This window comes from Myotis myotis, unplaced genomic scaffold (assembly GCF_014108235.1).
Source record: "Myotis myotis isolate mMyoMyo1 unplaced genomic scaffold, mMyoMyo1.p scaffold_m19_p_4, whole genome shotgun sequence".
NCBI classification, from domain to species: Eukaryota; Metazoa; Chordata; class Mammalia; order Chiroptera; family Vespertilionidae; genus Myotis; species Myotis myotis.
This window is the reverse complement of record NW_023416346.1, coordinates 52,970,296-52,998,162: the sequence shown is the minus strand read 5'-3', so window position 1 is coordinate 52,998,162 and position 27,867 is coordinate 52,970,296. Positions and strand designations below refer to the sequence as shown.

The 27,867-nt window shown below is 39.9% G+C and overlaps 1 protein-coding gene across 3 annotated transcripts in view; it reads right to left on the bottom strand.

Annotated features, from left to right (window-relative positions):
* Positions 1 to 27,867, bottom strand: part of COL4A6 (collagen type IV alpha 6 chain) — a 398,864-nt gene that overhangs the window by 80,653 nt on the left and 290,344 nt on the right. For all 3 annotated transcript variants that reach the window (XM_036305431.1, XM_036305429.1, XM_036305430.1), the window contains exons 4-6: positions 25,482 to 25,616; positions 24,217 to 24,261; positions 18,743 to 18,859 (exon numbers count right to left, since the gene is read on the bottom strand). In XM_036305431.1, the coding sequence (XP_036161324.1) occupies positions 18,743 to 18,859; positions 24,217 to 24,261; positions 25,482 to 25,616 (297 nt within the window). The remainder of the gene's footprint in view (positions 1 to 18,742; positions 18,860 to 24,216; positions 24,262 to 25,481; positions 25,617 to 27,867) is intronic.

Sequence of the window (27,867 nt, the reverse complement as noted above, 5' to 3'; positions counted from 1 at the left end):
TTCTGTGTCCCAATATGTGGTCTATCTTTGAAAATGACCCATGAACACTTGAGAAGAATGTATATTCTGTGGCTTTAGGGTGAAATTTTCTTAAGATGTTGCTTAATTCCATCTGATCTATTCAGTCATTTAGGATTTATGTTTCTTTGCTGATTTTTTCTTTAGATGATTTATCCAGTGGTGTTAGTGGGGTATGAAAGTCTCCTACTATGACTGTATTGCTGTCAATCTCTCCCTTGATATCCTCCAGAATTTTTTAAATGTATTTTAGTACTCCTGCATTGGGTTCATATATGTTTAACAGAGTTATATCTTTTTGTTGAATTGATTCCTTTAGTATTATGAAGTGACCTTCCTTATCTCTTGTTATGGCCTTCACTTTGAGGTCTAATTTGTCAGATATAAGTATTGCTACCTCACCTTTTTTTTCATTTCCATTCACCTGGAAAACCTTTTTCCATCCCTTCACCATCAGTCTGTGTGAGTTCTTTGTTCTAAGGTGGGTTTCCCATAGACAGCAGATATATGGGTCATGTTTTCTTATCCACTCAGCTACCCTATGTCTTTTGATTGGGGCATTTAATCCATTTACATTTAAATTATTATTGGTAGGTACTTGTTTGTCACCATTTTTATTCTTTATGCATGTGTTCCTTCTTTGTTTCCTATTTCTTCTTTTTACAGCAGACCCTTTAGCATTTCTTGCATTTCTGGTTTGGTGGTAATAAACTCCCTTAGTACTTTTTTGTCTGTGAAGCTCCTGATTTTACCCTCAGTATTGATTGATAGCCTTGCTGGATACAGTATTCTTGGATTCAGACCTTTCCTTTGCATGACTTTGTATATTTCATTTCATTCCCTTCTGGCCTGATGTGTTTCTTTTGAGATATCCATCACTAGTCTGATAGGGGATCCTTTGTAGGTAACTTTCTGTCTCTCCCTTAGGCTCTCGTCCTGTTTTTTTTTTTTTTTTTTTTTCCTAGATGCTGCTTTGCTTGAGTATTCTTTCCTACCTTGTCTTCTAGCTTACTGATGCGGTCCTCCACTTCTTCCAGTCTACTTTTGATGCTTTCTATTGAGTTCTTTATAGCAGCAATGTCATTTTTCATTTCTTCTTGGTTCTTATACATATTGTTGAATTTCTCTTCCATCCTTTTCAGTGACCTTATGACCATTACTCTGAATTCTTTGTCTTTCATATTGCTTGCCTCCATTCATTTATTTCCTTTTCTCAAGATTCCTCCTTTTCTTTCTTATAATGACTATTTCTTTGTCTCCCCATGCTCGCTGCTCCCTAGGTGTCTGGTTATGTAGCGCTCTCTCTCTCCTGCATTGACTTAAAGGCACAAAATACAACACAAGAATACACAACACACAGGACACCAAACATAAATGTATTCATGATACTAATAACCCCAAATAAAGGTGACCACCAGAGAAAAGAGACTTAGGGGATAGAAAAGAGTGCAAAAATGATATTGAGAAAAGGAAAAAAATGTAAGAGAGAAAAGAAAGAGAAGAAAAAAGAAGGGGTAAAATATATCTATATGGGGAGAAAACTCCAATAAAACAACAACTAATCCAAAAAATGCAAACTTCAAACGACAACTAATCCAAAATAAGTAAACTACAAACACCCAAACAACAAACACCCAGATAAATTTGAGGAAGCAGAGCTTTTTTTCTAGAAGGTAAGGTCAAAGAATTGAATGAATGGGGAAATAAGCACAATTCAGAATAGAGGAGGTAGAAAGAGAATGTATGTATAAGAAGAAAAGTAAAACAAAATTTAAAAAAGAAAAATATATATTTATTAAAAGTATATATAAAAGAATATATATATATGTATATATAAAAGAATATATATATATATATATATATATATATATATATATATATATATTCCCCTTCTGTAACCTTTCTATTTATGTATTCATTTATTATTAGGAAAGGAGAATAGATAGCCCTGAGTTGGTGATTGGAATTAGTTATTAGTATAAGAAGAGAACTAGCGAGGAGAGGAAAAAAGAAGCAAAAAAGGAATAAAAAAAAACCAAACAAAAAACTAAACTAATCAATAATAAACAAACAACAACAAGACAGAAAGAAAGAGAAAGTCAAAAAAAGGAAGAAAAAGAAAATTGGATAGTGATGAAAGAGAAAAGTGTGCATAGACTTAGAGCAGGGAGAGGAAATTAGATATATGACTAAGATAAATTTTTAAGCCAAAACCGTTTGGCTCAGTGGATAGAGTGTCGGCCTGCGGACTGAAAGGTCCCAGGTTCGATTCCGGTCAAGGGCATGTACCTGGGTTGCGGGCACATCCCCAGTGGGAGATGTGCAGGAGGCAGCTGATCGATGTTTCTCTCTCATCGATGTTTCTAACTTTCTATCTCTCTCCCTTCCTCTCTGTGAAAAAATCAATAAAATATAAAAAAAGATAAATTTTTAAAAGGGAGCAAATAGAAAGGATATAGAAAAACTAAAGCAGGACCAGGGTATAAGAAGCAGGACAGAAAAAGGGGGACATGAGTGTTGGCATAAAGGAAAAATTGAGATAGAGTAAAATAATGCTAAAGGAAAAATAAAAATACAATGTAGAACACTAATCCCAAAATTAAATACAATAAAGAAAAAATAAAACTTTAAAACAGGTAAAATAATAGTAGTAATAATAAAAATTAAAAATAAAAATATAATAAAAAGGTAAAATCAAGTGAAAAAAATTAGTTTCTTAAGTAAAAGATTAAAAATAAAAATGTGAAGTAGTGAAGGTCATTTACTTCCTCTACTGTTCTGCTTGGCACATCTGTTTCCTTTCAGGTAGTCTGCACAGTATTGACATTTCCTGAGATCCACCACTCCTCTATGTCATAAGCCACAACCCTGTTTTCAAGCAGGTGTGATCTCTTTGTTTCTTAGCCTGCCTTTAGTTGTATTTACCCAAGAGTGAATTTCTGATACAACCCCTGGGTGGCAGTGTTTCTGTGGCTAAAAGGCCCCTCTCCCCAGTGTTTAGATTGCTTTCCCTGAAGCATTTAATACTGGGTTGGAGGGATGGACTGCCCCAGAGCTGGTTTTCCGTTCATCTCCTCTCACCACTCTGATCCCCAGGTTCCATAAAAATAACTTTCCCCTGCAGTCTCGGTGACTGTTTTTAATTGGAAGATTTTATGTACTGGACTTAGAAATCAAAAGCAAGGATTTAAAAATATTTAAAAAAAAGCAAGAGGATTTGCACAGACTCAAGTCTTTTCCTCCTGGCACTGCACAGCTGGTACACTGGTAGAACTTTAGTGTACCTGCGGTCTTTCTGGGTCCAGCCCTGCTGTGAGTTAATTCCTAGAGTCCCCTTCTGCCTGCAGCCCCCTTCCACATTCAAGAGCTACACTGACCCCAACAGCCACGAATTTTGTGGGACACTGTTTTCCTCTGAGACTCTAGTTCAGCCGTGGGCAAACTACGGCCCGCGTTTGAAATGAATAAAACTAAAAAAAAAAAATAAAAAAAAAGACCGTACCCTTTTATGTAATGATGTTTACTTTGAATTTATATTAGTTCACACAAACACTCCATCCATGCTTTTGTTCTGGCCCTCCGGTCCAGTTTAAGAACCCATTGTGGCCCTCGAGTCAAAAAGTTTGCCCACCCCTGTGTTTCGTGAATTTTGTGGGTGTTTCTCCCGCTAGCCTGGATCCCAGGTCTCATCTTTCTCTAGGCCAGTGGTTCTCAACCTTGGCTTCACATTAGAATCACCTGGGAATCTTTTTAAAATTCTGATTTCTGGGCCTCATCCTCCGGAAATTCTGTTTCTTTGTTACTAATGTCGTGGCCCCACCCCACAACAAAGAAACAGAATTTCCTGAGGATGAGGACCAGAAATCAGGATTTTAAAAAGATTCCCAGGTGATTCTAATGTGCAGCCAAGGTTGAGAGCCACTACTCTAGGCAATATCTGACCTTTCCATCCATGGATTGCCTCACCAGCTGTGTTTAATTTGCCAATTCTGGGTGGATGTTATTCAATTCAGCTGTTTCTTCTATCTGCTCTGTGAGAAGGTGCAGGGCTCATCTGCATATTCACGCTGCTTTGTATCCAGACAGACTTTTTAGGTGCCTGTGGTCTGGGAGGCTGGAGTCCTGGTGTTCCTGGGTTCACAGCTGAGACCGCAGGTCCCTGGGCATTGTGGTTTTAGGGTCCCAGGAGGTATCCAAGGTCTCCCCAGTTGAAGGTAAGGCTGGGCTTCAGATCAAAGCCACTCTCTATTTCAAGAAGGCATGGTCTCTGTGGCAGAGCTGGCTGGTCTGGGAGAGATTTCAGCAGCAATAGAGGCTGCCAGGCCAGGGGAGCTTGGTCTGCCAGTCCCCAACTTCCCTTGGAATATAGTTGTCCTTCACTCACAAATACAGACACTCCCCGCATGTCCACACATTCTCCATTCGTTCTCTCACTCACACACTATCTTTCAACCTGTTGTCCTGTTGGCAGCCATCTTGTATCTCCTCAGTAGTTTACTCTTAATCTCCTTAATTGCATGCTTCATTTCCAGGATTTTTCATTGGTTCTTTTTTTTTATATATTTTATTGATTTTTTACAGAGAGGAAGGGAGAGAGATAGAAAGTTAGAAACATCGATGAGAGAGAAACATCGATCAGCTGCCTCCTGCACATCTCCTATTTGGGATATGCCCGCAACCCAGGTACATGCCCTTGACCGGAATCGAACCTGGGACCCTTGAGTCTGCAGGCCGACACTCTATCCACTGAGCCAAACCGGTTTCGGCCATTGGTTCTTTTTTAAAGTTTTAATCTTTATGGTAAAGTACTCATTTTGTTCGATTTGTTTTCTGATGCTTTGAATTACCTGTCTATATTTTCTTGCATCTCATTGAGTATTTTCAGAACTGCAATCTTGAAATCTCTGTCATTTATATCACATATTTCCATTTGTTCCAGCTTGCTTTCTGCAGATTTATTTTCTTTCTGATCATCCATGTTACTGTGATTATTTATGGTATTTGCTGTTCTCCTTTGTCTAGTCATGTATATCTGCCTATATTAATGGCTTATAACAGCTTTCTCTGAAGAGGTCATTCTACTATTTTAAATTAGATGGAGTTGAATCACACTATTTTTTCTTTACCTCTGTGAGTTCCCAGACTACCTCCATGGCTTCTGTAAGATAGTACAGCCATGTTGCTTGAGGTTGGTTGTTTTGCCCTCACCATATTGGTGACCCTGGACCTCCTGGGGTCCTGCCACAAGCACCCCACCTAGGGATCTGTCACAGTGGAAAACAGTGGTTCTCCTGCAATAGTTCTTCATTTAAAGATAATATGCTTCTGAACCTGACACCAAGGACAACAGAAGGTGAGTTTGGGGAGTCCAAGTGGCAGATGGCAGGGCTCTGTGGTTCTGTTTCATTTTCTTATATACCACTGCCCAGCCTTACATGTGGAGAGCCACATGGCAGAATCTTATGCTTTGTGAGGCCTCTGCTGGCTCAGTCATTGTTTTCTCTACTCACCCTGCTGGACTGCCCCCTGAAGCTTTCTGTTCCTCCAGGTGTGAGCTCTTCCCTTTCCTCCTTTCTTTTCTCCCCATTTTTTCATGGTTGCCCAACTTTGGATGTTTCGATGTGCAGGTCTCTCATGTATGCCTCTGTACCAAGTAAGAAATTATTTGTTGAATTATAGTTGGTTAACATGTTAAAATATCAGTGGGAGAAACTAAGGGGTTCTCTCATGCTGCCATTCCTCTGATGTCACTTTGTCTTTAACTTTTGTCATTTTAATGATGATGTGTCTTGATGTGGGCCTCTTTGGGTCCATTTTGCTTGGGAATGTGCTTCCTGAACTTGTATGTCTTTTTCCTTCACCAGAGTAGGGAAGTTTTCAGTAATTATTTCTTCAAATATTTCTCGATCCCTTGCTCTCTCTCTTCTCCTTCTGGCTCCCCTATGATGTGGATGTTGTTATGGTTCATGTTGTCCCAAAGTTCCCTTAAATTATCCTATATTTTTAATTCATTTTTATTTTTGCTGCTCTGATTGGCTGTTTATTTTTACTTTGTCTTCCAAATCGCTGATGTGATCCTCTATGCCAATTCATTATGCCTACTGTTTTTTCCTTCCAATGTATTCTTTATTTTAGCTATGGAATTCTTCATTTATGAGTGGTCCTTTTTATGGTTTCTATGTCCTTTTTAATGCTGTTGAACATCTTTATAATCATTACTCTTCACCCATATCTGATAAATTGCTTAACTCCATTTCATTTAGCTTTTCTTCTTGAGAATTCTCTTGTTCTTTCATTTGGGTCCTGTTTTTTTGTATCCCCATTTTGGATGTCTCTTTGTCTTTGTTTATATGTATCAGGTAGATCTGCTATGACTCTCAGTCTTGGTAGGGTGGCCTGACGTAGTAGGTGACCTGTGGGACCCAGTGGTGCAGTCTCCCTTATCACCTGAGCTGGGTGCTCTAAAAGTGTCCCTTGTGCCTGTTATGTGGGCCCTCCTATTGTAATTGAGTCTTTATTGCTATTGGCCTATTCATACATGTTATTGACTCTTAGGCTGGTTGACAGTGAGGCTCAATCCCCAACACATTGTACCAGATACTATGCAGATGCTGATCACATGAAGAGGAATCTATCTCAGCGAGATTTGATTCCTGCTTAGATTTTCCTAGATATGCTGCTTGTGAAGCCTATTGGATCTTGCTCTGTTATTGTCTGAATATGGCCACTGGGTGTATTGGTTCTGGGCCTCTTCAGAGGGACTTTGGTGCAGGCCAATGTCAGAAGCTTTTTTAAATTGTCCTTGGGCAACATGTTTGGAGCTACAAGCGATTCATAGCTTGTGGCTCACTCTGATGGGCCTGAGTGCATGTGGAAAGGAGTAAGATGCATACCAGCGTATGCTTTTATTAGCACTGGGTCCAGAGGCAGGTTGGCAAAAGTCTCAAAGCACTCAGAGATCTGCTTCTAACTGTAGGCTGTCTGGCTCAGTCACTAAAAGAGATTCTGACTGTATTCCTCAGCAGGGTGCATGCTCCACAGGGTGGGGTGAGAAGCATTCCAGCTGGTGGTGCTATTATTTCCTCCCAGTGTGATGTTGCATGTAGGGGAATGCTCTGCCCAAGAAATATGGCTTCTGCAGTATGAGAATGACTCAGCACAGGGATCCTGGTAGGTGACCTCTTAGCTCTCTTCCAAGAGCTACCAAACCCAAACTTTCCTCACACAACTCCAGTCCACTCTTCCCTCTCTCCACTGGAGTCCAGAGAGAGTATCATTTCTAGCTGTCTTTCTCTGGTAGAGAGAAACTCCACTGCTTTTCTCAGCCAGATGTTATGTGGGCACCTGTTTTGGTGCTTTGGCCTGGGGAGCCCAACTTGAAGTTTAGACCCCACACTTCTCAGGACCTCCTGCAGCTGATATATCCCTTCATAACTTCAACTGCTGCCCATGAGGCCCAGCCAGCCCCCTCATTCCTCCACACCTCCTACCAGTCTCAATGTGGTCTCCTCTATAAGTCTTTGGTTATAAAGCTTCTCTCCAGCTAGTCTTTAGTTCATTATTCAGGATGATTTTTCTATAGTTGTAATTCTAGTTTGGTCCTGGGAGGAGGTGAGTGTAGCTTTCACCAACTCCTCTGCCATCTTGGATATCTCTGTATGTGTCACTTTTTGAAATATATATCCACACCCATAACATGGTCACTAAAGATGATGGTGCTGATCTTTCAGTAATATGCCAATCAATTAATGCAGCCTTGGTTCTGTCTAATAGTATGATTCATAGCTTAATATACTATATCTGTACACTTATTAGCTTAGATGATTTTAAGTGAAGTTGAGAATGGCTTAGAAATGTGTAATTTTTCTCTTTCCAGCCACCTATAAAAGCAGCCTTACAAGGACACAGTATTTATTAGAAATATTAGAATCCCTTAGAGTCTAATATTTGATCCCTATCTGAATAAATGGAATTAAATAAAAGTGACACAAGTATCCAACAAATACTTTATCAATCCCAGAACCAAGGGTTGTGATGTGCAGTGGGAAGGGGGAGGGGAGAAACTATGTAATAGAGTAGGATTTTTCAACTATTTCTCACTGTCAATACCTTGAGACAGATCATTCCTTGATGTTGGGGAGAGGATTGTCCTGTGCCAGTAGCACACATTAAGTTTTTGATAACCACAGTGTTAACAATAACTGTCAAATGCTTCCTGAGTGGATAATATCACCCCTGGTTAAGAATCACTGGTATATACAAAGCTTGCCAAGCATTTTGGGATATTGTTAGTACTTCTATGAACCTATGTAAGCCTTCCAAATACTGCATTTCCCAAATTTGCCTTATATGGGAACATATCAAGTAGCCCAAGTGTGTACTTTGTTCTGAAATTTACTAGTCTTAACAATCTTGCCAACTCTAAAAATATTGTTACAAAATAACCCTAAGGCTAGGAGCCTATTGCACTACTGACACTGGTGAAAACATGCAAAGCTATGCCGAGAAAACATATTTATGGGAGATCAAAGATGGCTGTCAATGGTATGGCAGGCTGCAAGATTTTGTGTGAGAGAACGAAAGGAGAATGTGTGGACTTATGGGGAGTGTCTGTATTTGTGAGTGAGGGGCAGCTATATTCCAAGCGACTGTTGGGGACTGGCAGATCGCCCCCCCTCCGCCCCATGGGGCAGCCTCTCCTGTGGCTGAAATCTCTCCTGGAGTGGCCAGCTCTGCCACAGAGGCTGCACCATCTTGAAGGGGAGATGACTGATCAGAGACTGACTGTGATCAGAACCCCAGCCTTACCTTCAACTGGGGAGACCTTGGATACCTCCTGGGACCTTACAACCACAACACCCAGGGACCAGCTACCTCAGCTGCAAACCCACGAACTCCAGGAATCCAGCCTTCCTGTCCACGGGTGCCTGGGAAGTCTGCTCAGGGGAAGACAAAGCAGTGCAGAAAATGCGGATGAGCCCTGCACCTTCTCACAGAGCAGATAGAAAAAACAGCTGAATAAAAAAGCACCCATCTGGAACGGGAAAATTAAACACAGCTGGTGAGGCAATCCATGGATGGAAAGGTCAGATATCGCCCTAGAGAAAGGTGAGATCTGGGATCCAGGCTGGAGGGAGAAAACATGCATGAAACATGTACAGTGGGAACTAGAGTCTCCGAGGAAGACTGCGCCCCACAAGACCTGTGGCTGTTGGGGTCAGTGTAGCCCTCAAATGTGGACGGGGTCCCACAGGGCTGCTGGCAGAAGGGGACTCTAGAAATTAACCCACAGCAGGGCTGGGCCCAGAAAAGCAGCCTGAAGTTCTACTAGTATACCAGCTGCACAGAGCCAGGGGAAAAAGGGACACGCATAGAAATGTGCTCAGAGCCAGGGGAAGTCACGCTCAGTGCCAGGTGAAAAAGACGCGAGACTGTGCGCCTCCTCTGGCTTTTTTTCTTCTTTTTCTTTTTAAATCCTTACTTTTGCTGGCTAAGTCCAGTACATAGGATCTTCCAATTACAAACAGTCACCGAGACTGCAGGGGAAAGTTGTTTTTATGGAACCTGGGGATCAGAGTGGTGAGAGGAGATGAACGGAAAACCAGCTCTGGGGCAGTCCATCCCTCCAACCCAGTATTAACTGCTGCAGGAAGGGCAAAATCTGAATACTGGGTAGAGAGGCATTTTAGCCCCTGATATTGAGAAAGAAACACTGCCACCCAGGGGTTTATCAGAAATTCACTCTTGGGTAAATACAATGAAAGGCACACTGTGAACCGAAGAGAGCAGAGAGATCCCACCTGCTTGAAAACAGGGTTGTGGCTTATGACACCAAGGAGTGGTGGATCGCATGAAACATCAATACTGTGCTGCCTACCTGAAAGGAAACAGATGTGCCAAGCAGAACAGTAGAGGAAGTGAATGACCTCCAATACTTCAAAATTTAATTTTTTATCTTTTACTTAAGAAACTAAATTTTTGTTCTCTTACTTGATTTTACCTTGTTTATTATTATATCTTTATTTTTAACTATTACTATTACTACTATTATTTTACCCTTTTTAAGTGTTATTTTATTTTTTCTTTATTTTATTTTTGGGATTAGTGTTCTACATTCTATTTTTATTTACCCTTTAGCATTATTTTACTGTATCACAATTTTTCCTTTATGCCAACATTCTCTTCCTCACTTTTCCTGTTTTTGTTTTGTTTCTCTTAACCTGTTCCTGCTTTTGTTTTTCTGTACCCTTTCTTTTTACTCCCTGTTAAAAACTTGATCTTACTCATATATCTAATTTCCTCTCCTCTGCTTCAAGCCCATACATACTTCTCTCTTCTCTCTCTTCACTATCAATTTTTTTTTGCCTTTTTCTTAATTTCTGTCTTGTTGTTATTTGTTTGATTGTTGGTTAGGTTTTTTTGGTTTGTTTTTTGTTGGTGTGTGTGTTTTTTTTTTTTTTTTTTTTTTTTGCTTCTGTTTTTCCTCTCCTCGCTGGTTGTCTTCTTCTACTAATAGCTTAACTAATTCCAATCACTAACTAAGGCCTATCTACTCTCTATTCTCCTTTCCCGATAATAAATGAATACATAGATAGATAGATTAAAGAAGGGGGGAAACTCTCTCTATATAAATATTCTTTTATATATAAATATATATATATAAATTTTCTTTCATATATATATGTGTATATATTTGAATTTTCTTTTTTACTTTTCTTCTTATACACTCAATTCTTTTTCTACCTCCTCTATACTGAATTGTGGCTATTTCACCATTCATTAAATTCCTTCACCTTACATTCTGGAAATAAGCTCTGCCTCCTCAGATTCATCTGGGTGTTTGTTGTTTGGAGGTTTGTTGTTTGCATTTTTTGGATTTGTTGTTGTTTGTAGTTTTCATTCATCTCTGGGTGTTTTTTGTTTGCTTTTTTGGATTAGTTGTTGTTTTATGGAGTTTTATCCCCACATACATATATTTTACCCCTTCTTTTTTCTTCTCTTACTTTTCTCTCTTACATTTATTACTTTTCTCAATATCATTTTTTGCACTCTTTTCTATCCCCTAATTCTCTTTTCCCTGGTGGTCATTTTTATTTGGAGTTATTAGTATCATGATTATATTTGTGTTTGGTGCCCTGTGTGTTGTGTCATGTTGTATTGCATTTTGTGCCTTTAAGGTAATGCAGGAGAGAGACAACTCCATAACCAGAAACCCTGATAGGAGTGATCAAATGGAGACAAAGAAACAGCCAGCATACAAAATAAAAGGAGGAATCACCAGAAAAGGAAGTAAATGAAACAGAGGCAAGCAATATGACAGAGAAAGAATTCAGAGTAATGGTCATAGGTTGCTGAAAAGGATGGAAGAGAAATTCAACAATATGTATAAGAACCAAGAGGAAATGAAGAAGAACCAAGAAGATATGAAAAATGACATTGCTGCAATAAAGAACTCAACAGGAATATCAACAGTAGACTAAAAGAAGTGGGGTACTGCATCAGATAGCTAGAAGGCAAGGTAGGAAAAATACACAAGCAGAGCAGCATCTAGAAAAAAAAAAAACCTTAAGAAACAGGGGGAGAACCTAAGGTAACTTTGGGAAAACACGAAACAATGTCTGCATAATAGGGGTGCCAGAAGGAGAGGGAACTGAGCAAGGAATATAAAACCTGTTCAAAGAAATAATGACAGAAAACTTCCCTGATAGTGGCAAGAAAAAACTCACAGAAGTCCAAGAAGCTCATAGAGTCCAAAACAAGATGAACCCCAAAGATTGCCACCAAGACACATTATAATTAAATTGACAAACATCAACGACAAAGTAAGAATCTTAAAGGCTGCCGGAGAGAGACAGAAAGTTACCTAAAAAGGATCTCCCATCAGTCTATTGACTTATTTCTCAACAGAAATACATCAGGCCCGAAGGGAATGGAATGAAATATGCAAAGCCATGTGAAGGAAAGATCTGAATTCAAGAATACTGTATGTAGCAAAGCTACCAATCAAAATTGAGAGTGAAATCAGGAGCTTCACTGACAAATAAGGACTAAGGGAGTTTATTACCACCAAAAAAGCAATTCAAGAAATGCTAAAGGGTCTGCTGTATAAAGAAGATATAGGAAGGGAAGAGGGAACACAGGCATAAAGAATAAAATAGCGACAAACAAGTACCTATCAATAATAACTTTAAATGTAAATGGATTAAATGCCCCAAACAAAAGACATATGGTAGCTGAATGAATAAGAAAACATGACCCATATATCTGCTGTCTACAGGAAACCCACCTCAGAACAAAGGATTCACACAGACTGATGGTGAAGGGATGAAAAAAGGTTTCCCAGGCAAATGAAAGTGAAAAAAAAGTTGGGGTAGCAATATTGATATCTGACAAATTAAACCTCAAAATAAAGGACATAGAAAGAGATAAGGAAAGATGCTACATAATACTAAAGGGAGCAATTCAACAAGAAGATATAACTCTGGTAAATATATATGCACCCAATACAGGAGCACTCATATACATAAAAAAACAACTTCTGGAAGATATCAAGGGAGAGACTGATAGCAATACATTCATAGTAGGAAACTTTAATACCACACTGACACCACTGGATAAATCCTCTAAACAAAAAATCAGCAAAGAAACAGCAATCTTAAATGACTCACTGGATCAGATGGACTTAATAGACATCTTAAGAATATTTCACCCCAAAAGTGCAGAATATATATTCTTCTTCAGTGCACACAGGACATTTTCAAATAGACCACATATTAGGACACAGGCAAAGTCTCTTCAAATTCAAGAGGATAGAAATCATAACAAGCATCTTCTCAGATCACAATGGCATAAAACTAGAAATCAACTACAATAAAAACAATGAAAAAAATCAAACATCTGGAGGCTAAATAGCATGCTATTAAACAATGATTGGGTTACCAAAGAGACAAAAGAAGAAATAAACAGCATCCTGGAAAAAAATGAAAATGAAAACACAATAATCCAAAATGTATGGGACGCAATGAAAGCAGTCCTGAGAGGGAAGTTCATAGCTTTACAGGCCTACCTCAAAAAGACAAGAAAAACTGGTAATAAATTATCTAATCTTGCAACTTAAAGAATTAGAAATGGAGAAACAAGAAAAGCCCACAGTATCCAGAAGGAAGGAAATAATAAAGATCAGAGCAGAAATAAATGACATAGAGACCAAAAAAAACCCCCACAAACAATACAAAAGATCAATGAAACCAAGAGCTGATTCTTTGAAAGGATAAACAGGATTGATGAACCCTTCGCCAGGCTCACCAAGAAATAAAGAGAGAGGACTCAAATAAACAAAATCAGAAATGAAATGGGTGAAGTAACAACTGACCCTACTGAAATACAAAGGATTGTAAAAAATACTACAAACAATTCTACTCCAAAAAACTGGACAACCTCGATGAAATGGACACATTCTTAGAAAAATACAATCTTCCAAAACTCAATCAGGAAGAATAAAAAAAATAAGAATAGGCTGATAACTACTGATGAAATTGAAACAGTATTCAAAAAGCTTCCAGCAAACAAAAGCCCTGGACCAGATGACTTCACAGGGGAGTTTTACCAAACATTCAAAGAAGAACTAAAACCAATTGTTCTCACACTATTCCAAAAAATTCAAGAGGTAGGCACACTTCCAAGCTCTTTCTATGACATCAGCATTATCCCAATCCAAAAACCAGATAAAGACACCACAAAGAAAGAGAATTACAGGCCAATATCCCCGATAGACATAGATGCTAAAATCCTCAACAAAATTCTAGCAAACCAGATCCAGCATTACATTAGAAAAATTATACACCATGACCAAGTGGGATTTATTCCAGGGATGCAAGGCTGGTACAATATCAGCAAATCAATAAATGTGATACATCACATAAACAAATTGAGAAACAAAAATCACATAATCATATTGATTGATGCAGAAAAGGCATTTGACAAAGTCCAGCATCCTTTTCTGATAAAAATGCTCAGCAAAGTGGGAACAGAAGGATCATACCTCAACATAATAAAAGCCTTAAATGACAAACCTACAGCCAACATCATACTCAATGGGCAAAAACTAAAACCATTTCCCTTAAGAACAAGAACAAGACAGGGATGCCCACATCCATTATTCCTGTTCAACATAGTACTAGAAGTACTAGTCATAGCGATCAGACAAGAAGAAGTAATAAAAGGCATCCAAATTGGAAAAGAAAAGGTAAAATTGTCATTATTAGCAGATGACATGATATTGTACATAGAAAAGCCTAAAGACTTCATCAAAAATTTATTAGACTTAATAAACGAATTTGGCAATGTAGCAGGATACAAAATTAATGCCAAGAAATCTATGGCATTTTTATACACCAATAGTGAACTTCAGAAAGAGGACTTACAAAAACAGTCCCATTTAACATTGCACAAAAAAAATTAAGATACCTAGGAATAAACTTTACTGAGGAGGTAAAAGATCTGTACTCAGAAAACGACAAGATGTTGAAAAAAGAGATAGAGGAAGACATAAACAGATGTAAGAACATTGCCAAATTCGTTTATTAAGTCTAATAAATTTTAGATGGAGTCTTTAGGCTTTTCTATGTACAATATCATGTCATCTGCTAATAATGACAATTTTACCTTTTCTTTTCCAATACCGTGCTCATGGATTGGTAGAATCAACATCATTAAAATGTCCATCCTACCCAAAGAAATCTATAAATTCAATGCACTCTCCATTAAAATACCAATGGCATATTTCACAGATCTAGAAAGAACTATCCAAAAATTCATCTGGAATAATAATAATAATAATAATAATAATAATAATAATAAAACCCGAATAGCTGCAGTGATCCTGAGAAAGAAGACCAAAGTAGGAGATACCAGATATCAAGATGTATTACAAAGCCACTGTTCTCAAAACTGCCTGGTACTGGCAGAAGAACAGACATATAGACCAAGGGAATAGAATAGAGAATGCAGAAATCGACCCAAGCTACTATGCTCAATATTTGACAAAGGAGGCAGGAACATACAATGGAGTCTCTACAATAAATGGTTCTGGGAAACTTGGTCAGACACGTGCAAAAAAATGAAACTAGACCACCAACTTACACCATTCACAAAATAAACTCAAAATGGATAAAGGACTTAAACGTAAGATAGAAAACCATAAAAATACTAGAGGAATCCTCAGGCAGCAAGATCTCAGATATATGCCAAAGCAATATCTTCATCGACAGCTCCTAGGTCAATGGAAAATAAAGGGAAAATAAACAAATGGGACTACATCAAAATTAAAAGCTTCTGCACAGCAAAAGAAACCATCAACAAAACAACAAGAAAGCCCACTGCATGGGAGAATATATTGCCAACGATATCTCTGATAAGAGTTCAATCTCCAACATTTACAGGGAACTCATGCAACTTAACAAAAGGAAGACAAATAACTCAATCAAAAAATTTACAATTGATCTAAATAGATACTTTTCAAAAGAAGACATAAGGAAGGCCAAGAGACATGAAAACATGCTCAAAGTCACTAATCATCCAAGAGATGAAAATCAAAATCACAAAGTGGTACCATCTCATACCTGTCAGAATGGCTATCATCAACAAATCAACAAATGACAAATGCTGGTGAGGATGCAGAGAAAAAGGAACACTTGTGCACTGCTGGTGGGAATGCAGACTGGTGCAGCCACTGTGGAGAACAGTATGGAGTTTCCTCAAAAAACTAAAAATGGAACTCCCATTTGACCCAGTGATCCCACTTCTAGGAATATATCCCAAGAAACCAGAAACACCAATCAGAAAGGATATATGCACCCCTATGTTCATAGCAGCACAATTTATAATAGCTAAGATTTTGAATTAGCCTAAGTGCCTATCAGTAGATGAGTGGATTAAAAAATTTGGCACATATATGCAATGGAATACTATGCCGCACTAAAAAGGAAGTAACTCCTACCATTTGCAACAGCATGGATGGAGTGGAGAGCATTATGCTATGTGAAATAAGTCAGTCAGAGAAAGATAAATATCACATGATCTCACTCATTTGTGGAATATAAAGAACAACATAAACTGGTGAACAAAAACAGATCTAGAGACAGAGAAGCATCAATCAGATGCTCAAACCTCAGAGGGAAGGTAGGGGAAGGTAGGGGTAAGGGGGAGAGATCAACCAAAGGACTTGTATGCATGCATATAAGCATAAGCGATGGATGCAGACAAAGGGGGTGAGGGTGAGGGCAAGACTGGGGGGATGAGTGGACAATGGGAGGATAAAAAACACATTTGTAATACCTTAATCAATAAAAAATTTAGAAAAATAATTGAAAAGTGTTGCTTTTAACATGAATGTGTATAGAATGAATTTAGTACTTCCAGTTATTTTGAATGTGGCCATGGCTAAAGGTCTTAGGGTGCTAAAATGACCATATAAAGTGATATTTAGAAGGGGTCATTTGTATCTTTGTCTTTAACTTAACTATGGGAGGGTGGAGTAACAACTTCAGAGGTTTCTTTTTGCATTTTGTATATGCTTGGCACTTTTTTTTATTAAGTGTGTTGGAAAAAAGTTAATATACTTTGCAACATATGCTATCATTAATTATATTTCACATGTTACCATAGCTCAAATCTCATTAAAATGAATTCCAAAGAACTATTAAAAATGTAAAATCTTATTCACTTATTAAAATTTTGCTAATTAAAAACCCCCAAAACAAAATAAAAACAAAAACATGGCGGTACATCTACACAATGGAATACTATGCTGCTATAAAAAAGGAACTTTTACCATTTCCAACAGCATAGATGGAACTGGAGAGCATTAAATTAAGTGAAATAAGCCAGCCGGAGAAAGATAAATATCACACAATCTCACTGAGATGTGGGAAATAATGATCAACATAATTTGATGAACAAGAATAGATCCAGAGATAAATGGTAGGGGATGATAGGGGATGAGATCCAGCAAAGTACTTGTATGCATGCATATTAGCATAACCAATGGACATGGGCACTAGGGTGGTGGGGGCTTACCCAGAGTGGAAATGGCTGGCGGGGTCAATTGGGGAAAAAGGAGACATATGTAAAACTTTAGGTAATCCTATCTAATAATAGACAAAGATGCAAATTGACCATACCTTCGCTACACCCACCATTGGCTAATCAGAGTGATATGCAAATTAACCGCCAACAAAGATGGCGGCTAGTTTGCATATACCATCTGGGAGCGAAGACTGAAGACATTGTAGAAGGAAGCCAAGCAATGGAGCTGAGGTAGCGGAAAAAGGCGGGAGAGAAGCTGCAGAGACGGGTGGGATATAAGCGGCAGAGACGGGTGGGATAGAAGCGGCAGAGAAGGGTGGGGTAGGAACAGCAGAGATGGGAGCGAAGCTCTATTCTTGCAGGAATCTTCCTGCAACAGGCCTCTAGTCTAATATAATAAAAGAGAAACATGCAAATTGACCTCCGCTTCGCCCAAGCCATGCCCACCAGCCAATCAGAGCGACTATATGCAAATTCACCCAACCAAGATGGCGGCCGGCAGCCACAGAGCTGGAGCAAGCAGGAGGCTTGGTTGTCCCGGCAATGGAGGAAGCCAAGCTTCCCACCTGCCCTGGCCAGCTGAGGCTTCCACTCAAGGCAACAAAGTTTCAATTACAGAAAATAAATAAATCCCAGATACCTGCTTCCAGCCAGCCTCCACTGGGAGCTTGGGGCTGTGGGCAGCCTGCAAACAGCCATCAGCCCCTCACCCAGGCTGGCCAGGCACTCCAGCAGGGACCCCCACCCTGAAGGGTGTGTGGCCAGCCTGAAAATGGCCCTCAGCCCCTCACCCAGGCTGGCCAGGCACCCCAGCGGGTCCCCCACCCTGATCCGGGACACCCTTCAGGGCAAACCAGCTGGCCCCCACCCATGCACCAGGCCTCTATCCTATGTAATAAAAGGGCACTATGCAAATTGACCCTTACAGCAGAACAACTGGGAATGACTGGTCACTATGACACACACTGACCTCCAGGGGGCAGACGCTCAATGCAGGAGCTACCCCCTGGTGGTCAGTGTGCTCCCACAGGGGGAGCTCTGCTCAGCCACAAGCCAGGCTGATGGCTTCCAGTACAGCAGTGGTGGTGGGAGCCTCTCCCACCTCCTCAGCAGTGCTAAGGATGTCTGACTGCAGCTTAGGCCTGCTCCCCGCTGGCAAGTAGACATTCCTCGAGGGCTCCTGGGCTGCCAGAGGGATGTCTGACTGTCATCTTAGGCTCAATATCCCGGGGAGTGTGCCTAAGCCAACAGGTGGTCATCCCCCAAGGGGTCCTAGACTGCGAGAGGGCACAGGCTGGGCTGAGGGACCCTGCCCCCCCCCCGCCCCCGAGTGCACAAATTTTTGTTCACCGGGCCTCTAGTAATAATAATAATAATAATAATAATAAATACTAATAATAAAAGAAAACCAAAAAACAAAACAAAACCCTAAGAAGTGTAGCATGTGTCACCCTTCTGCAACTGGTATTATTCTTTAGACTTTTAATGTTGTGGTGCTGCCAGCACAGACTTCTGAATTAGACAAGGGGCCGCAGTGGTTGCCCCATAGATGCTTAATGTGATCCAGATTGGAGAAAAATGGCACACTTTGAGGAAAGCAAAGCCATTTGAAATAATATACAAACATCTGGAAGCATACAGGTGGTCCAAGAAGTCCAGGATAGCCATCAGGGCCTGGAAATCCAACAGCTCCTTGAGTTCCATTACAGCCATCCAGGCCAGGTGGGCCTCTGGGCCCTGGTTGTCCAGGGTGGCCCTGTTTAAAGAGAAAAGAAGGGGTCAAGTCAGGCACAGGACTCTCAGCTACTCTCTGATAAACTCAACAGTGAGAGGACCCAAGCATGCTGCCAAACTCTGGCCCTTGTTCATTCTTAGCCCCATCACTGATGCTCTCATAGCTTTCCTTTCTACTCAGGTGTATGTTGCTGATAACAGTTCAGTGTTACCCCTTCCAAAAGTATCAATGTTTTATCTGATTCAAACTGAAACCAAAGAGATCAATGAAGAGATGGGACACACAGCGCATTGCAACCTCACCTTCCCTGGGTACAAAAATAATATACAAACATCTGGAAACATACAGGTGATCCAAGAAGTCCAGGATAGCCATCAGGGCCTGGAAATCTAACCGCTCTTTGAGTTCAAAAATATACTAAGTTGGGTACAAAAATATACTAAGTTGGGGCTTAGCTGTCTGGAAACTGAACTGCTACCAACATGGAATCATGTTAGGCCTTAGGACTCCTCAGAACAGATTGGAGCCTGGGAAACCTGGGGTGGCTTTCTGTATTAAAAGATTTGCATAAGAAATGATGCTGAATTTTGGTAAACTGAGCAGAAGCAATTTTCACAGCAGCACTTCTCCTGAAAGCAGTTTGGTAAAAAAATAAGCTGGTTCTGGAAAAATTACACTTTCAATCCTATTTTATTGTTATCACATATCATGCTATTGCTTCAGTTAGGAATGCTATCTTCCCCTCTTCTCCATACTCACCAATGAGGCAGTTGATTTGTTGGGCTATTAGTAATCATTTATATACAGTTGGTATTAATATAATAATTTTCCAGAGTTGGTCTTTTTTGGTGAATATACCTTTTTCTGTAGGGAATATCTCTTTTTTAATCTATTAAAAGCAGGTTGGGTATTGGGTAAGCAGCAAAGAGATGACTTGAAAGACCAGAAATCTAGATAGGTCAATAAAAGGTAGACTCCTACCCTCTCACACACACTTTTGGAATCCAAGTATATATACAATGAATTGAGGGAAATATGTCATGAATTCAAAAGTAAACTTCTCAAATTATTAGAGGAGACAAACTTTTATCAAATTCTTATTGAGAAAATGCTCCATAGAATTGTTTCATCTTCATTGTTATTAAGTTGTAGAAGATAGACAGTCTACAAAGATGTAGAAGCATACAAAGATCTGGAAGCATACAGATGGTCAAAATCAGACAAAAGTATGATTCTATACTGCTAGACTCAGAATACTAAGTCTAGAAAAGTGGTCAATAAGCTTATCCTTTCAATAAACTTGCTGCAATCTGTGCTTTCCAGACTCATGTGATGATTTTTACTTGCACTGGGGAAACTGAGACAGCTTATTAAGTCATCATTTTATTAGTAACTGAGATGGCTATTCTTATTTTCCCTCTGAAGATCTACATCCTACCTTCCCCAAATCTGTGCCTTGGGAAGATGACCTTTATGGACAGCACTGTGTAAGCTCCATTTCCCTTTGATTCCTAGTTGTATTTGGCACTAGAGCAGGAGGAGAAAGAGCACATGCTATTTATTTCCCTTATGCCTTTCATCCTTGGCTATATCTCTGGCAATGGCCACATTTCTCTATGATCTTAGATCCTGTTGGAAAACCATTATTCCATGGCTCCAGGTCACACAAGGTTCCAGTATTATCATTGCTTCTTTCCCCTTTGGTCACAGGGGTGATAACAGCTTTTTGTTAGTTGCTTCACCATCCATTGTTGTTTCCATTAATCCTGACCTTTAAATCCTTTAAATATACCCTTTACTCAACTCTCCTGTTAACTTTTTCAAGTGTAGTACATATTTCTTCCTAGGATCCTGACTACCACTTTAAAATGTCCCAGCTAAGCTTGCTAGAAGCAATCTCTCAGTTGAGTAACAGGGATGATTTAAGGTAAGACAACAGGCTGGCTCAGTATTAGGGGGCTTACCACTAGGGCTTTGGTTCTGTTTGACACCAAAACCTTTGCTTGAAATCTTGCCCATTGGTACCCACATTTTTTTCTTGTCCCCAATTCTTCTGTAGTTTTCTTGCCTGAACTCCTGATATGTCCTATCTGCAGGATTCCAGGGACACCTGTTCACTACTACCTTAGCCAAATTCTCTGGGATTAACCTCTGACCTCTGATAGACCTGTCAACCCTTTCTTATTCAGCTGACACCATAGGATGGTGGATAAAGCATGTTTGAGTCAGTCAGACTTATACTACAATCCTAGCTTTGCCACTCCTCAACTTAAGCCTCAGTTTCCTCATCTGTAAAATGGAGATGAATAATGCTATCTCATAGGGTTGTTGTTAACATTAAAATAAAATTTAAAATTTATGGTTAAAATTCCATGAGACTGTTTACTACACAGGAGCTCAATAAATGGTAAGTCTTCTTCTCTCAAGCAAGTCAGCAAGGATAAGCCACCAGGCTGAGTTCTGTCTCCTCTCAGCTCTCAATACCAAAACATTTCTGGCACATTGACCTTTCTGGTTATTGCTAATGATTTTCCATATGCGTGTGCCAGCCCTTCAAGAGAATGTAGCTTTAGCTTTTTTTTTAGGGAGAAAACAATGGTTTTATATAACCACAAATTTCTGAACACATAGAATAGGAGGATCTGCTGTATTTCAGAAAAAGCAATGCTCTTTAGAACCCATATTTCAACGGAATAGTTTCCATTTGGTGAGCAGCATGTGTTCACTTTGAAGATATAAATCTGGTGTGTTCATTTATGCATCTTTAGGCAGAAAACTGTTTAAGATTGACTCCATGGGAAAAGCTAAACATAAATTGCAAAGGATGACTTGAAAACTTCTTCTCTCAAATTATCTGAACTGAAAACACTCAAAAAGCATACATTTCTTGAAGGTGCCAGCAGCCCCAAATCACAGCTATATCATTAAAAGCCACAACCCTACTATCCCTAGTCTATTGTTTTAATGTTGAATATGTTGATGAATGCTTGTCCACTCTCTCAATAGGTTGCTGTGCCCCTTAGTGCACAGAATTGGATGATCATGAAGTGACTACTTGCTCATTCATGTTGAAATTGTCTACATGACAGCAAAAATGGAGTTTTGGGAGTGAAATCAGTGGCATATATGTTAGTGATCAGCCATTATTAAGATGAAAATCAGGTATTTGCAGTGATCCAGTTTAGTAAGATGTGTTTGGGAAGCTGTTTATTTTAGCCAAATTGCTTAATAAGTGCCACTGAAAGTTGAGAAAAATAATGTCTGAGTAGGCCAAAGGTGTCTGTTGTATTCCTCTGTCTGAGGGAGTCCTGTCAGTCTGAGAACTGTTGCTTTTATAGGTTCTGGAGGTTGGAATCCATTCCCCAAATAATTTTAGAGTTCCTAGTATATGCTGAATTCAGCCCTGGGGTCTATGAGATCCCAGAGAGGAGCAGAAAACATATTTGTGTTTTCAAGGAGCTAACGAATACTATTACACAAGACAATCAATCAATACCATTGGCCATATGTAATAAGGAGTTAGAGGGTGTGGGGCAGGCATCAAGGATTCCTGGAAAATTGCAGATGGAAGGAAGAGGTAAGCAGTAAAAATAAGGTGCTTAATAAATTCATCATGAATAGCTAGAAAAGAGAGGATGAATAAGAGAGAATGATTTCACTGAGTAAGTGAGGCTTGGAGCCTCTTGTTAAAGCAATCAAAAGTCAAAAGTAAAGATATACAACCTTTGGTCAAGGGAAGGGCCAGTGAAGGTAAAAGGGAGTGGAGACTTCTACTGGGAGCAGCATGCTTATTTGGAGGAATCTGGACACCTGCAACTCATTCTCCCAAGCAGTAAAGTCCCAAAGAGAAGTGATAAATTCCTGCAAGCCCTAGTGCTCTCCAAGTTATGAGTTGAGGGCAGAAATGTCCAGCTGGACTCGGGCAGGTTCCAGCTCAGAATTGGAATCAGCCTTTGCATCACAGGATTCACGTCCTTCCAGCTCCCATTTAAAAGAGACTACGACTGAAATCCCTACCCCCCCCACACACACACACACTCATCTCTGGTAAAGCCAGCTCCACAGGATGAATGGAAGAGGCAGCCTCCAGTTTGCTAGTTTCCCTTGCCCATTGGCTTCTTGAAGACACACATTCTGAGTGGAGACTCTGCATAAAATGGCTATAGGAACACAGACATGAGACAATGCCAGGGGGCATCACAAAAGAAAGATCAACCCAATACACTTATTTCCCCACTGGCCTATTTCTGTGCATTTTGCAGGGTCTGCACTTAAATAAAATGCAGAAATCTGATTTGTTGATAAATGTAACAAACACAAGGTAAGTGAGTCTTCTATTCTCAAAATCCACAAATGTATACTAGATCTGGAGAGGAAATGGATTAGATGAGTATATCTTTATGAGTGGAGCTATATATTTTTTCTGTATCCTCTTAGTAGAGTGTTCGTATATATAGCAGGTGCTCATGAAATACCTATAGACTGGCACAAAGAGATTTGAACATCCTTCCCTAATACTAGATGATTATGTAGTGTCACATAAGAAGCTGTTTTGTCTAGGGCTTCCACACAAGATTTGGTTCTTCTCTTAAAAAAGGTTGAAGACCATTGCTATAGACAAACAGCCCAGGCTAAAGTTTAAATATATAGAGAAGTGCCAAAGGACATAACTAAAAAGTGATAGCAGCAAGTACAAACACTGTATTTTAAAGGCTGGCAAAATGTTTCCATGTGATCTCCAGTGGTGAGATAAGTAGGGATATGAGGTGAAAATGAAGAAACTATGCAACTGGGTTGGATGAAATGGGAGAAGAAGATGTCTGCAGGCACCAAACTCCCCACTTATCTCCAGCAAAGCCAGTTGTTCAGGATGGATGAAAGAGGCTTATCTTTGGAGTAGTCATTTTGTACAAACTAAAGGAAAATTCACTCTGAAATGAGAGGAGCCTGAAGAGAATAAATTATAGGAACAAAATGTATCAAGATATTTTTCTACCCAATTTCATGCACTTTCTTAAATTTCGTATAATGAGTATGTTCATGTTCTAATTGGCACTGACTCTACACTTCAGAGCCAGTCTCTCATTCCCAATTAAAGCTCCCCTCAACCCACAATGCCTACCTCATTTTGCTAAGATATTGATGGCTTCTTATATTTGCACATGTCTCTGCACCCCCAGCCGTGTCATTTGGTGATGCCTATAACTGAATCCCAGGGAAACTGTGCAACCACTGCCCTTCAGACCTTAACACACACATCTCAACACTTGACCCTGAGCATGTTTGCATAAGATGGGATGTCGCTAAGGCCAAAGTGCTTAAGTTATAAGGCAGAACCTAGAGGTGATATTTTAAAATGCCTTTGTGGATGCACTCACCGGAATCCCATCAATGCCAAGAAAGCCAGGAACTCCCATGGGACCCTAAAAATAGGAGTAGGGAGAGGAAAGTTAAAGATAATCCAATTGACCTCCATTTGATTTAGTGAATTTTTCATGTAATTCATGACCTAAGTTGTTAAGAAGCCTTTTGTACCTCCTCTTCCACATTGCTCCCTACTCCAGTTTGAAGTGATCACTTGCCTCTACCTGAAGTCTCAGACCCATGTGTATTATGAGATCAGTTCTTGTCTTAGGCAATGTGGTGTAAGATCCAAAAGTATATCCTGCCCTGATATCCTGCAAACCAGGAGGGCCTCAAGTGTTCTATCCACAAGTCTCCCCCACCTTGCTCCTGTAGATAAGGTCTCCAAGGCAAATGACCATCCTAATCAAATAGACCAGATGCAGTTCCTGCTTATCCCTGAGAAGTGGGTTTTAGTTCCCTGCTGGCCCACTGAATTAGTCAAACAATCCAATCACATTCTCTCTCAGAAACCAAGGGATACCTCACCTTCCTGACACTACAAAATCTGCCTCACATAGCCACTTCTGGTTTATTCTGATCCCAAGGGCAACCCTTGTGTGGCCCTCCATAGTAGGCAGTGTACTCCTCCCCTGTGCTGGGAGTATATGCAACTAATAAATCTTTGTTCATCTCTCTGTTCAATGTCAGGTGTCATATTTTTGGCCATCCCCAGAGCCATAGGGTGGAAGCCCCTCCCTCACCAATGGGGTGAAGAGGAGGTGACAAGGACACATATGTAATACCTTAATCAATAAAGAAAGAAAAAAACCAACAGGGAACATAAACTGAACACTAATCTCAGTCAGTCACCATGACATGATCAATCTTCTTACTTGCATATATTTTCCTATATTTGTGGCCCAGATTGCTTCTAAGCATTTGAGCCCTTGCTTCCAAATCGCCTTGCCTTGAATTCCTGACCTCTACTGCCCAGATGATTAGACTTTTGACTCACACCCAGTTGAAACCAACATGACTTCACACCACAGTGAGCCCACTTGTCTATCAAGTAGCTAATACATGCACTTTATGGTTTGCTTCTCATGAGAGTCTCTCTAGAATTGGGCTGATCCATTAGTAGTACACCACTCAGCCTGTCTCTTATTAAAACATGTAGCCCAGCATCACAGTATTCAGGATTAATGTTATTTCCACAACAGAACTGAGATTTAGAACCTTTTACCTTCATACTTGTGACCCCATAAGTCAAAGAAAAATCAAGCTTTGATGCTCCTACCTTATCTCCTTTTGGTCCATATGTTCCCAGAGGGCCTGGGGAGCCCCTTTCTCCTTTGAACCCTGATAAACCACTAGGGCCAGCAAATCCTTGAGGACCTGTTTGACCTTGAATTCCAATGGGTCCTGGTTGCCCCTAAGATGGACAGAAGGAGTATAATTAGTAACCAGAGGGCTTAACATTAACACTTCTCATTTTCCCATGCACAAAAACCACTGTCATCACGTCATTAAATAATTTTGGCTTAGAGATCTGTGAAGTATGCCAAAGTTCCAGACACAGATCAGAAAAGGCTATTTTAGGGGCTGCTAAAATTATTTGGATAGAACATATTTTATAAGCACATTTAATAAGATTCATGTGCACCAATATCCTTCAACTTTGTACTTCTTAGGAGATTAGTTATTCAAGCTGGGTAATATTGTCTGCTTCGTAGTTAATGCCAGGTCATCCATCAGATTGTCAAAATGGCAAAAGAACAGAATGCTGGAGAGTATCATGACATTTTATAACTCACATCCAAATGGCCAACCACATGCTTGCTATGAAGTCCATAAACGGCTGTGCTTTAAAGAATACTGTCTCCAGGGTCAGAGAGGGGAGAACCCAGAAACCCATGGGCTGACCAATATGTCAGAGCTCATCTTTGTTGGCAGACTTTAGGACCCCATCAGTGCAACTGGAAACAGATGCTCACAGGGAATACACACACACACACACACACACACACACACACACACACTGTTTATTTTCTTCCTCCCTATCTCTCTTCCTTCCCTTTACTCCTGCCAACTGCACATTGTAGAAGTGTAATATTCAAGGAGCCTGAGAATATACATCAAGTATCAATTATGATAGCAAGAAGAAGCAGCCTGAAGATTTTGAATGCCCTGGTTATAAAGTGTCTGTAACAATGAAGTCTGAGAGTTCAGGCTGACATTTTAAAGCTGACTGAGACAGAGAATTAACTCCAGTGGGTGCCACACAAGTGGACTAGTCTATTATTTAGAACAAACGCCAGCAGGGACTGAATTTTCTTGGCAGAAAAATGAAAACCATTAGTAATGTTCATTACCTTTTAGAGAACACAACGCCATATCAGTTAGAAAGCCTATTTTCATAAATGTTTTCCATCTCCACCTCTCTGCCCCTTTACTGACTGCCTGCAATTTCTTACATATCTGTGAAAAGCTCTGAGAAAAACCCATTAAACATGCCCTTTAATATTCACCTTCAAAATTTACTTTTTGAAAGCCTGAAAACAGGACATATGGTTTATGTGGTGGCTAGAGTCATGTACTGGAGATACAAGTGAACACTAGCTGTATAGGGCTTTTAGAGTACAATTTCCAGTGTCAATTAGGTCCATGAAGACCTAGGACTCTTGTAAAAAAGTAAAAGATGCTTTTCCCAAAAGATGCAATTACCCAACACCCAACATACACACAGCCTACAAATGATGCTAGGGTTCAGACTTTTTAATGAGCTTATCTCTGGGAATGATGGGGTGGGAGTTGAGCTTTCACTTTTTATGCTCTTTCTCTCTGTTGTTGAAATTTTATTTACAATGATTCTATTATTTATTACTTTTGTGAATACATATATATATGTAGAAGTGTAATATTCAAGGAGCCTGAGAATATACATCAAGTATCAATTATGATAGCAAGAAGAAGCAGCCTGAAGATTTTGAATGCCCAGTTTAAAAAAAAGTAGTGTGGGGATACTGTTGAGAATTAACAAAGAAGTCTAAAATGTAGGCTTAAACTTTCAAGACTAATGTACTCATCAAAACCACAACAAACAGTACATGTCCAGAACCTAGCATAAATGGTATAACAACACAAAGAAAGTGTTGGCCATGAAGTTGGTAATGCTTACATTCTGTCCATGACTCAGATGGGGTGTGGGGGGGGGGTGTTGAGAGCGAGTCATGGGTCACACTGGAAAGGCTGAGTGGCCCCAACTGGAGTGGGCCTGAAAAGCAAGGCAGGAAAGTTAACAAATTGATTTGGTGGGAAGTAGGGAACCCTTAGAAGATTGGGGTCAGGGAAGGATGGGAGGAAGGCTTTGTGTTTCAGGGCTGAAACTCATCAAGGAGCATTCAGGAGAACATGTGTGTGTCAGCATGAGGCCAGGGCAGCCTGCCTGAGGCTGGAACAAAAGGAAACAGATAAGAAGCAGCTGTTGGGGGAGGAGGGGACTATTTGGTGGGAGGATTCGGGGGTGGGGCAGGACAGGCTTGTCGAAACCATGTTATTACTAGCTGAGAGGTTGCAGTCAGGGCACAGAATGCTCAAAACTTTCCTAGATCAAGGAGGGGAGGTGGAGCGCATGATAAACCATTGAACAGCTACTAAGAGAGCAGATTGTGGTGTCACCCAAT